Source organism: Saccostrea echinata, unplaced genomic scaffold (genome assembly GCF_033153115.1).
Source record: "Saccostrea echinata isolate AGI-Se365-2 ecotype Australia unplaced genomic scaffold, CSIRO_AGI_Sech_v1 ptg000041l, whole genome shotgun sequence".
NCBI lineage: Eukaryota > Metazoa > Mollusca > Bivalvia > Ostreida > Ostreidae > Saccostrea > Saccostrea echinata.
This window is the reverse complement of record NW_026889790.1, coordinates 4,910,560-4,923,061: the sequence shown is the minus strand read 5'-3', so window position 1 is coordinate 4,923,061 and position 12,502 is coordinate 4,910,560. Positions and strand designations below refer to the sequence as shown.

Genomic DNA, 12,502 nt, shown 5'->3' with positions numbered 1-12,502 from the left:
GTTCAGACCCCTTGCAATCAACAAAGCATGCACGTCCTTTTTGCCTTGTTATTTATTTATTTACGCCAATACTTTTAAAGTGCGGCTTAGTTGAGTCACAAAAACTAATAAAATTAAGGAAATATACGCAACGTAGTTTGAACTTTATTATCTTTTCTCCTGGAGTTGAAGAGTTCCAATACCTAAAGGAACTGTGTGCTACATTAATTTTTAATGTGTATATATGCTGTTGTACACTTCTAAAAAAAAGTTTGGATAAAAAAAACATCTAGAATATAAGTTTAGTAATTTTTGTATATTTTTCTTTGAATTATACAAGAATTTTCATCAATTGATTATTTTCAAAACCCCTGGTAATGCATGCTGATTTTTTGTCTACACTACGAACATCTGATGGCACTATCTTAAATTAAGAATATCTTGAAAAATTATCAGTAGGTAAGGTACGTTGCTATACATTGGCGGATCCAGAGGGGGGTTCCGGGGTTGGACCCCCCCCCCCTTTATTTTTGCAGAGAGAGAGAAAGAGAGAGAGAGATCTCTGTAATATAGATAATTAAACGTCTAATATTTTGAATAAAATAAGTAGTTCAATCTCTGCCCTTTCTGCTCGCTAGATAGAGTGTCCCTTATTCCATCCTCCACGTACCTTCAGAACCTTGGCCCCGGGCCCCGACCACCCACAAGTAACATGCAAGATTTCACTTTGGTATCATTGGAAGATTCCAGCAAACTTCAGCTATGCCATTTTTGGACCATCTTCTGAAGTAACTAACTTTAAAAAGTATGAATGTCATGAAAGGGAGCATACTATTATGGTGATATTTTAATCTATGAAGAGAAAGGTGTAAAATGCCCCGGTAATATGCGGGGGGAGTGTGTTCACTTTTTCTGAGAATTATCTTATGCTGTAGTTTTAATGTGCAAGTTCTGATTTGGATGCTCCCCCATTTTGTTGCTTGAAGTTCAAAATACGCAATTCAAGCATTTGAAACCAAAAAAGTGCCAAAAAGTAAGAGGACCCCCCTTACCCCGAAATAGGATGTAAGAATGTGGCGCACAGTTGTTTTTGTGTTTGTTTGTTTTGTTTTTTTTTTAGCTTGTCAACTCTGTTCGGAGGTTGGCCCTTTTGATAAAGCATTGCTACGGACTTGAAGTGCCTGTGGCATAATTCTATGCATGAATGTTGGGGGCACCGACCTGGACCCCCCTTTCAAAAATTGCTGGATCCGCCCCTGCTATATATGTCCTTACAGCTATGACTGAAGTACCCCCCCCCCCCCCAAGAAAAAACAGTTTTAGCGTTTTATTAATCTATTTATTTCTATAAATTTTTTTATTTATTTGTTTTATTTTGCTATGTTTTCCTCATATTTGTCTATTTAATTTTTAAGGTGACTCGATCCACACTTACACTTTCATGGGTTCAAAGTTAAAAAAAAACTGCATTAATTTTTATGAATCTAGTTTAACAATCACAAGAAATCAAGTTAATGGTCGCCACTTTTTTTTTTTCGAAATGTCAAAGATAAAAGAAGTATCTTTTATTTATTAGCTATTCTGAATTTTGTCGAAGGTTATGCCAAACGTTCCAGGCGAAATATAAAGCGGGATTTGTCAGAATGGATTAAATGTTTTATATACAAATACATTAAAGAATCATGTTAGAAAGTTAAAGGGGAATAAACCAACCACCTATCCTTCCGTTTTTACTAAATCGGAGGCGTATATAAATTAGAAAGACTACATGAACAATATGTTATCGTTCCAGCAGACAAGCTTGTAACGATATCGTTTTTGTTTGTAAGGCTCATTATTATAAATGTAGTTTATAATTAGAAGAACTTGGCCGGTTTTAATTCTACGTCTGGAATTCCACCATATACTCACAGTTCAATTTTTAAGGGGAAATTCTTCAGAATCACACTTCAGTCTTTAAAAACTTTTAACATTCATGTCAACGAAGGTGACTGAGTTCGATCTCTCCTTTCTATACTGCATTCCTAAACTTCATAAAAACTCTTACAAAAAAGATACATTGCCGGGTTCAACAAATCTCTACCAAGCCCCTGTCTTTACTCCTCACAAAAATACTAAGTACCTTAAAGGAGGAATTTCAGACGCACTGTGCTACAGCATACTGGTATTCCAGAAGTGTAAATCAGATGGGGATTCTCAAAAACTCCAAAGAACTTTTAGTAAATTTAAAAGTCACATTTAAAAAAAAAAAGTCAGTAACATCAAAAGGTATAACTTTACTACACTTTATACAACCATTCTTCATGATAAATTAAAACTAGCTTTTTGGAAATATGCAGTCAAAATACCACGCAATGATAAGTTATGTTTGTAAGCCTAACAAGATCATTATAACGATCATAGAAATTACGAAATGCTGACTTTTAAGGGAGTTTTTGAAGTCCCTGTAACATTAACTTATCTGTCAGTAGCCTGCCTCGGTTTAAAAACTGATCATATACTCAGAGCATGCTCTTGAGTATCGAATAAGTTGGGAGACATAAACATCTTATATGCTGGTAACAGCGGAATATTATTACATAAATAAAGAAATTTGACGATGGAAAAGCTGAAGTCATCTCGTTTGTCATACAGTTTAGTTGTTAGTTGGCCCTTATCGTCTATATATAGTAAGTAAAACAAAACTGTGTGGATGCGGCAGACTCTGAGGATGGCGGTTATTTGAAATATTTATGGAGGGAAGGAAATATGTGAAACTCTATACATCTATAAGTTCTTGCGGTCGATCGAGCGGTTTTGTACTACGTTTAACGAGGTTGGCTCCTGAGCTTTTGAGCAGATTTTTATCTTAACCTATATTTTAAAAATTCTGCATAATGTTTTAATTCTTGCAATAAAATTGGATTCTACAATGCCAATTACACTATATTCAGTTAAAACTCCATGATTAAATTCCATACCAAAAGCATTATGTGAGGAACTATATTTTGTGGCGGAAGGTTTTTTTTAGAAGAAAATGATCATTTTTTCTCTTTCGAAGTATTTAAAGTACGTTTAGTTTGGATTCCAATTTTTACATGCAGTCTGCACACAGAGTTATTTTGTGTTGTGAACTGTTTTATACTGGTCCTAAATTATATATTAAATAAACTGTCATGAATTCTATCATCATATTTGATAAATATAGCAAATATATTGTGAAAATCAAGAAAAAAATATCCCTATTTTAAGCTTAAAATTAGCACTATTTTAGTAATATCTAAAAATTAACATCACAGACCCCCACTTTTTATTTTCTTTTCTGAATATACAAGATACTTTTAACCATTCTTCTTAAATTCAGTAAAATGTCATTACTTTCAAGTGATTTTTTTGCTTGTTAAAGTTCTAATGCCAGACAAATGAAATTTTTTGAGTGCAAAAAGGTCAAATAATTGAACATGCGGAGTAATTTGAAAAAAAATTTCATTGTCACAAATTTTAATGTGTCTATTCAAGATGAAATAGGACTGTGTTTGTTCCCTTAATTTATTTGAATAAAAAATATTGGAGGAAAAACTTTAAAAATTGATTTATGTGTAAGACATATTTACAGTGCAAAAAGGTCAAACTAAATGCTCTGTAGCACCAAAAGAAGCACATTGACCCCCAATTTTTGTTTTGAGTTTTAATTAAGCTATGGGTATAAATTCTAAAAATATACTTGATTAAAAATTCTCATTACTTTTGATGGCAGGATCCAACCTCCTTAAATTCAAAACGAAAAAGACGTAAATATCTAGGCCTATTCAAGAAAATATGTTTTATCCCCCCCCCCTTTTTTTTTCTCTTTCTCTCTTCCACTTGGCAAAAAAAATAATAAAGGGGGTTCTAACCTCCTCTGAGATTCCTGTAACACCATGATATATTTCATTTATTACCTCTGATTACAAACTCCATAGTTGTGCTTTCTAATGTAGCATATGATATCGCTTTAAATATGCACGAGAATAAACTTGGCACGAATTAGCCTTTTAATTTGGTTCTCATGAATTAGAGGACCAGTTTTTTCATATCGGAATTACTCTAGATTCATCGATTGATCATCTGTTCATGACTATTCGTCAACAAAAATGGCCGGAATTAGATGTAAGCTTTCTAAGTTTCTAACTTTCTTAAAAATTTTGAACTCTGAGAGAATTTTATCTGCAGTTTTTTAATTTTTTGTTGAAGTCATTAAATGAGATAGCAATTTTGCATCACTGTTCATTGGAAACTGCTCATTTGAAGATGTTTCCGATCTTTTAACATTGAGATGATTCTGTACCGGGTCTGGTCAATTTTGTAAATAAGAAAAAGAAAGTTCCGGTCAGTCACTCTGTGTATTAATTATTTTATACTTTACTTCCTGGTCTTGCAAAGTTCAATGATAAATTATGCGTAATTTATGCATTATATACCGAATGATGTTCTAATTTCAGGAGTAAAGTCTTACAATAATATTTTGCGTGTCGATTATGATTTTGTCCTTAAGATAAGATAATTAAGGATAGTACACATAATTTACTCTTATTTATTTTATGGAAAATTATATTTATTTTGATAAAACTATTTGATAGAGAGATTATGACATTAATGTGATTGTGCAGAAGGAAATGTACACGCTCTTCTATGTTTCTTTAAGTGATCATGGTGATATAATAATATGTATTTAATGCAAATTATTATTATCTTTCATATTGATGCTCTCTGTTTTTTCCTGGCTTTTTGATTGGAATGTTCTATAGCGTAAGTATAAACACAGGTGTAACACAGTATTTTGAGAAATATTATCTGATTGTAAAGTTTTCTGTCAACTATAGACAGCACATTTTATTTAGACACATCATACCTTATATCAGTCGAAATGAACCTCTGAAAGTGAATAAGAATTTAAGATTAAAATAAGACGCTGAAAATAGATTCCACGCATACACACAAACACAAAAAATGTCAATGTTTCAGCAAAAATCATAGGTCTACCAAAACTGCTTGTGCAGAGAGTTGGAAAATCTGACAATCGTGTCAGTACTCTGAAATGCTACATAAAAGTCTTAAGAAGAGATTGTGTTCATTAGATTTCTGATTCTATTTGCAAAATAAGTTATTCACTTTCGAAGTTGACATTTCACAAGAGATCATTATGGAACAATATATGTTGTTACTGTGAAAAACCTGGCTGAACCTTAAACATCAATTAGCATTTCAGGATTTAGATTGTTCAAAGTACTAAAAACACCTGAATTAAAAGTATAAGTTCTTGCCATTGTTATTTACAGTTACTTAATTTTTTTATCGCATACAGACAAGATATAACCATCAAAACATATTTTTGCCATTTTCCAAAGATTTAAAAACTTAAAAGCCATTATGCTGCTGTATGTTGGGAAAAAGTGACAACAATTCATTATTTAATTACTTTGGATATGCAATGCACACCATTTGCCACAATGCATGATGGAGCCAAGGTCCTTTTTTTTGGCATTCACTCTCCTTTGGGAGTTTGTCTAGACTGTATAAAGGCAACTGAGATTCAGCAGCATATATTCAAAATATTGATTATTGATTTTATTTATTTGATATTATACAAAATAATAATAACAAAAATAACCTTAATGAGTTACAAGAAACTTCAGTCTTTATTTCATGGATTTGAAAATAAATATGACAATTCATTTTATACTCATGTAAAATAATCTGTGTTGTAAACATGGTAATTTTTTAGTGAAGAGTTCTAAAATATTCCATTTGGAAACATTCTATTTCCTATAAGTGTGTGTGATTGATATCGATGATTTTTTTATTTTTAGATTAATAGCCTTGGCTTTCTCTGCTGCCATTGGGATCACGTTTCTTGTTCTGGGATGTGCTCTGTTTCAGTAAGTTACTTTGATAATTTGACCTTGAACTGTAGTCAGGGATATTCAATTAAACTCAAGGGCATTTCATTAGTAACCATAGTAAAGCAGGATTTGGAATACTGCATTTAAAGATGACTACAATGATTAGGTGACAGATCGGTCTGACAAATTACGGTATTGTTTCTGTACTTCTCTGCAGGAACTGGTGGCCAATGTTTGTGCTGTTTTTCTACTTCCTGTCACCAGTACCAACGGTAATCTCTCGTCGTCTCTCAGGCAGTCTCGATTCCTCCAGCAGTGCCCTTATCGAGCTGTGTATATTTCTGACCGTGGGAATTGTGATTTCAGCAGTTGGTTTACCCATTGTATTGGCTAGAACCTCAGTGGTAAGTCAAATACATAAATATTGCAGGTAAATAATGGTAATCAGCCAAGAAAGTGAAGGAAACACTTGGCACAGAATGTTTTTCAAACAGTTCTTGACCAATAAGATTCAAATATTTTACCTATTTAGGCTAAAATAAATATAAATAATATTTTTTATTTCTATAGATCTATATGAATATAAAATTAAAGCCAGTATCAGTGTAAACTAGTAGGTAGAATGTCCTAGCCTGGGTCTGAGCAAAACTTAGTATTTCTGAACGGACTGCTTCATTCCTCACAAACCCTTGGTCTACTGTACTATCAAAAGGGATTTTTCGAGATGTGGACAGTATCTCTAATGGATTTAACCAATCATTGCAATTTAAAGCTACAGTTACTTATTATGTCTTCATTTGGGATGTTTTTTGACTGCTGTATATGTTCTTGGGAATGAAAAGCTCACATAACATCTGTTACAGAAATAAGACACACGTAGTATGACTGTCTATGACCATTCTATAAAAAGCAGTGATGTAATCTCACTAATATGATGTGGATAAAACATGATTTGCTGTATACTTTGCAGATGTATAGTTTAACATCCTAATAAATAATCAAAGCTAAATACCTGTTAGCTCACCTGAGCTGAAAGCTCAAGTGAGCTTTTCTGATCACCCGTTGTCAGTCCTCCGTCCGTCTGTCCGTCTGTCTGTAAACTTTTAACATTTTCAACTTCTTCTCAAGAACCACTGGGCCAATTTTTACCAAACTTGGTACAAAGCATCCTTGGGTAAAGGGGAGTTTAAATTGTTAAAATAAAGGGCCAAGTCCCCTTACAAGGGGAGATAATCAAGAAAAGACAAAAATAGGGTGGGGTCATTAAAAAATCTTCTTCTCAAGAACCACAAGGCCAAAAAGACTGAAACTTATGCAGAAGCATCCTAAGACAGTGTAGATTCTAAATTCTAAAAATGATGATCCACGGGGGTAGGGCGGGGCCACAATAGGGAATCCAAGTTTTACATTGAAATATATAGGAAAAATCTTTAAAAATCTTCTTCTCAAGAACCACTGGGCCAGATAAGCTGAAACTTATGTGGATGCATCCTTGGGTAGTGTAGATTCTAAATTGCTCAAATGATGACCCCTGGGGATAGGGCGGGGCCACAATAGGTATTACAAGGGGGAAAATCTGGTAAAGAACAGCATGGCCAAAGTTACTCAGGTGAGCGATGTGGCCCATAGGCCTCTTGTTTTTGAGTATTCTTGAGAAAGTTCAGATTTAAAATGACTTTTCTTTATGTCCCTGATGTAATCCAAATGGTCACGTGATATAAATTATCCTGATGTCTAATTGACATGATCAGCCAATAGTCTTTGTGAGGACTGGAGTGAACCAGAAAATCTTGGCTAGTGAAGACTTTAATACAATTTTCTCAAAAACTAAATTTCTCATGAGTAATCTGAACAGGAAGTAAATATAACCCATTACTTATTGTAAAGAGGAAGTAAATATAACCATTACTTATTGTAAACAGGAAGTAAATATCACCCATTACTTATTGTAAACAGGAAGTAAATATCACCCATTACTTATTGTAAACAGGAAGAAAATATAACCCATTACTTATTGTAAAGAGGAAGTAAATATAACCATTACTTATTGTAAACAGGAAGTAAATATCACCCATTACTTATTGTAAACAGGAAGTAAATATCACCCATTACTTATTGTAAACAGGAAGAAAATATAACCCATTACTTACAGTAAAGAGGAAGTAACTATAACCCATTACTTATTGTAAAGAGGAAGTAAATGTAACCCATTACTTATTGTAAACAGAGAGTAAATATAATCCATTACTTATTGTAAACAGGAAGTAAATATAACATTATTGTAAACAGGAAGAAAATAAACCCACTACTTATTGTAAAGAGGAAATAAATATAACCCATTACTTACTGTAAACAGGAAGTAAATATAGCCCATTACTGTAAACAGGAAGTAAATATAACCCATTACTGTAAACAGGAAGTAAATATAACATTATTGTAAACAGGAAGTAAATATAACCCATTATTTATTGTTAAGAAGAAGTAAATATAACCCATTACTTACTGTAAACAGGAAGTAAATATAACCCATTACTTATTGTAAACAGGAAGTAAATATAACCCATTACTTATTGTAAACAGGAAGTAAATATAACCCATTACTTATTGTAAAGAGGAAGTAAATATAACCCATTACTTATTGTGAACAGGAAGTAAATATTATACAATTATGGAGTCTTTCGGTGAAAGGGTCCATAATTGTTTTATTATATAGTCCAGATTTGAAATAAATAAGACATTGAAGGCTGCATGACGATACCTTTTTTAACGAACCTCTTGTAGAAAATTTTAAAAAATGAAACGTACATATTATTCAACTTATAACTTCCGTGATTTCATTTCGCTGTGTGTAAAACATTGAAATGTTTGGAAAATAATCCTGCAATAGACTTGCCTAACATTTTTCCTGCTCAGATACACAGCTGGCTCCGGCCGTTGTAACCATATTGTTTTTAACGTTGGGGTATTGATTGTGACGTCACAATGCCGCTGCACGCTCACTGACCCTCCGGTGAATACGGCTTCAAATCCAGTGAATATGTAGTGTTATGAACCGTTTGCGTTTGTATAGATTATATAGGGACTATTTATAGACTATATAATAAAACCCATTACTTACTGTAAATGGGAAGTTAATATAACCCATTACTGTAAATGGGAAGTTAATATAACCCATTACTGTAAACAGGAAGTAAATATTACCCATTACTGTAAACAGGAAGTAAATAAACACATTAATTATTGTAAACAGGAAGTAAATGTAACCCATTACATATTGTAACAGGAAGAAAATATACCCATTACTTATTGTAACAGGAAGAAAATATACCCATTACTAATTGTAAATGGGAAGTCATTATAACCCATTACTTATTGTTAATGATACTGCTATTCAGTATTTATGTTTTGATTCAAACATTTCCTCATCAACTATAGTATTTATATCATTGCCATATCTATTCAGAATTACTATCATTGATGGAACTATTCAGTATTTATATCAATGGTGTAACTATTTAGTAAGTCATTGAGTACCTATTAGGTATGATGTTGATGTAACTTTTTGTTATATCCTTGATGTAACTATTCAGCATATTGTTTAAACAACTGTTCAGTATATCGTTTGATATAACTTTTCCGGCAATGGTTGATGTAATTATTCAGTATTTTTATCCTTAGCTTTACTATTCAGGATGTCGTTGATGTGTTGTAGATCCAGTGGGGAGCCTGTGGTTTGGTCCTGGCAGGGAATGTTGTCGTGTTTCTAACAATCCTTGGATATTTCTTCGTGTTTGGAAATGATGAGCTAGATTATTCCTCATGGTGATGAACACAGACCTGATCTATTTATATTTTAAAACAGACCTAGAGAACCTGACCTTTTAATATTAATTTTGAAAAAAATTAATTCTACATTTTGATGTAGAAAAATTTGATGGCAGAGAGAAGTAATGTAGTGTTTTATGTTGCAGACCTGTTGCTGTAAAACAGAGATGGTGAATTGTTAGTATTAGTCAGATCATCTTTATGTATTAGGTTTGCATCTCCACATGCCTTGCATCATTTCCTGTGAAACTTGTTCTAAAACATTTAACAGTATAGTATATGAAATAGGTATACACATGTAATCAGTTAACTTAAGTAACCAGTTACATGGTTACAGTGAATGCTTGGTGTTTGGAGTCTTATAGGATTGATGTGATGTTGGATTTGATTCAATGGTAGCTATAGACAGGCTTGACCATAGCAAAGTCCCATATATATATATATATATATATATATATATATATATATATATATATATATATATAATATATATAATATATATATATATAAAATACTGCCTTTTCTCCCAAATAATTGCATGTCTATTACACTATTACACATGTAGTATGAAATCACTAATTTTCATGGGGATATTTTTTTTATTGTTGTCGTTGTATGATGAGGCACACAAATTCTTGTCCTCCTTTTTTAAAGTTTTAAATTGCAGCATCTTGTTCACGTCATCAACTACGAAATAAAATCCACGCAAATCAAGATCCCCCCCCCACCCAAACCACAAAAATTTGTCCCCCATGAAAATAAGTGATTTTACAATATACTAAAGAATGATCTTCAAAAGTGACTACGGTTGTGCCAGGGGCTGCTTTATTTCAGCTTATGGACTTCTGAACTCAAAATGTATCATAAATTATTCATTTTATAAAATAAGTTTTTCATCTGCTTTTTATCTTATATTTTGCATATTTGAATTGTATAATATTTAACTTATTACATATTTTGAACTCCAGCAAGGCCAGAAAATACCCCACCATGCAAGATTTTAAGCAATCAGCATAAATTTTCATCATGTCTGTATAACTGTTTTGTTACTGATCATTTTCACACTTTTCATCATAGAAAAGACATGACAATTGTTTTATAACAGTTACTGCATTAATAATATTACAATTGACCAACCCCCTTTTGCTCCTATAATTAGTAAGTAGCGTATTCTATGGATTTAGGGTTTTACACTCTCAAGGTACAACTTCAAGCAAAGCCACAATATGCAAGTGTTCAAATGTAGAGTTTTTTTAAAAAAAAAATAAATCTGTGAGAAACTAAACTAAAAAACTAGAGATAAAATGTCAAAAGTTCTTTCTGCATAGTGGAGGGTTTTTATTTGTACATGAAAATGTAATGTTAGCATTTACATGTACCTATCAGTGACATATAGAAAATGTACCCCTCCCTTTTCTCTTTCATACTGCTAACGTAGATGGGTATATTTCCCTGATATCAGGATAATATATTGTTGAAAATGAATACAATATGTACAGCATACATGGGGGAATATTAATGTAAAAGTAATTTCATTTTGTGTGTTTAGCTTATATCACCAGCATACATACATAATTATCCTTCTATAAATTATTTATTTATCTACTGATTGCATACGTATGCATAATTCTTAACTACTTATTAGAAGTTAAAACTTCCAATCAATTATGATGCTTCTATGACATACATGTCTATATATGAATTCTCCAGTATACATGTATTATTACTAACAGATGAGTAATTAAAAGTTAATTCCATTTTAAAGTAAAGTATTTCATTTCTGTCTTCAAATCCTATGATAGCTTTTGATTTATTAGACTTTATTTGTGACCACATTTACTTTCATACTAGGCATCATATACAGCAGATATCAAGGGAAAACTCCCGTAACAAGATGGATCGCTACAGGCTTACATTGTAGGAACCTAATGATTTATTTTTGCCAAAATGTCCAATACTTTGTTATTTATAATTTTTTTTTTGTTATTCTGCAATGATTTGTACAGGCTTGATACACTTTGTATGTGTTTGTTTATTTGATAAAAATAAATTCAAAATTTATACGCATTGAGTTGTTTCTCTATTCTTTTTTTTTTTATTTGGAAACCTTTTTATTTTACGAGATGAAATTCATTGAATTTCAATGTTCTAACAAAGTTAAAAAAAAGACTTTTTCTTGTAGATTCCTGAGTAATTCATATTATTTCTTCTTTCTGGACTCGGTGGCATTGGTTATATAAGCATCACAATTCTCATTGCTTTCTTTAGAAGAATATGACTTACAATGTAGATGAATTTTCCTATTAATTTTAAATTTGAAACTGACAACCTTCTTGTTACCACACTCTAGGTGAGAGGACATGGGTTGAATAAATTGAAAGACATACTAAGTACTCCAATCCTAACAAACTGTACATTGAATGGTCTTGAAAAGAGAGAATTGGAAATATTTTTTTCATACATTACTGCCATGGACAAAGTTTTACCCCCTAATATAACCCAAACTGTAGTGTTTCAGTTCTTTTTAATATATAAATGCAATCTGATTAAAATCAGATCCTTTGATCCGCTCACATAGATAGCTACACAAGATCAAAGAATCTGAATTTAATCAGATTGTATATAAATGCTAATGAAAGCCTACTGTTGCATTGTCCTGATGTCATTTTTGTGGACCTTATCTTTTACAAATTGGAATATTATACATCATAAGATGCTTGCCTATTACTTTGACAAACTAGATGTTTGTTAGAGAATATTTGACAGAAATAGATTGACAAAGTGAGTGAGAATAAAAACAACTCCAGCTTCTGACTCTGAAGAACTATAGGCCTTGG

The 12,502-nt window shown here is 32.1% G+C and overlaps 1 protein-coding gene and 1 long non-coding RNA gene across 2 annotated transcripts; both read left to right on the top strand.

Moving 5' to 3' along the window:
- The first annotated feature begins 5,367 nt into the window (after window positions 1-5,367).
- On the top strand, window positions 5,368-9,801 carry LOC133200862 (leptin receptor gene-related protein-like). Its single transcript, XM_061336674.1, has 4 exons — window positions 5,368-5,375; window positions 5,808-5,876; window positions 6,058-6,244; window positions 9,553-9,801. Exons 1-4 carry the CDS (start codon window positions 5,368-5,370, stop codon window positions 9,664-9,666), a joined length of 378 nt encoding a protein of 125 aa, XP_061192658.1. The 3' UTR covers window positions 9,667-9,801.
- A 10-nt stretch (window positions 9,802-9,811) lies between these two features.
- On the top strand, window positions 9,812-11,732 carry LOC133200972 (uncharacterized). The gene is made up of 2 exons (XR_009723021.1): window positions 9,812-10,060; window positions 11,517-11,732. It is a non-coding gene; the product is annotated as an uncharacterized LOC133200972 (long non-coding RNA).
- The last annotated feature ends 770 nt before the right edge of the window (window positions 11,733-12,502 follow it).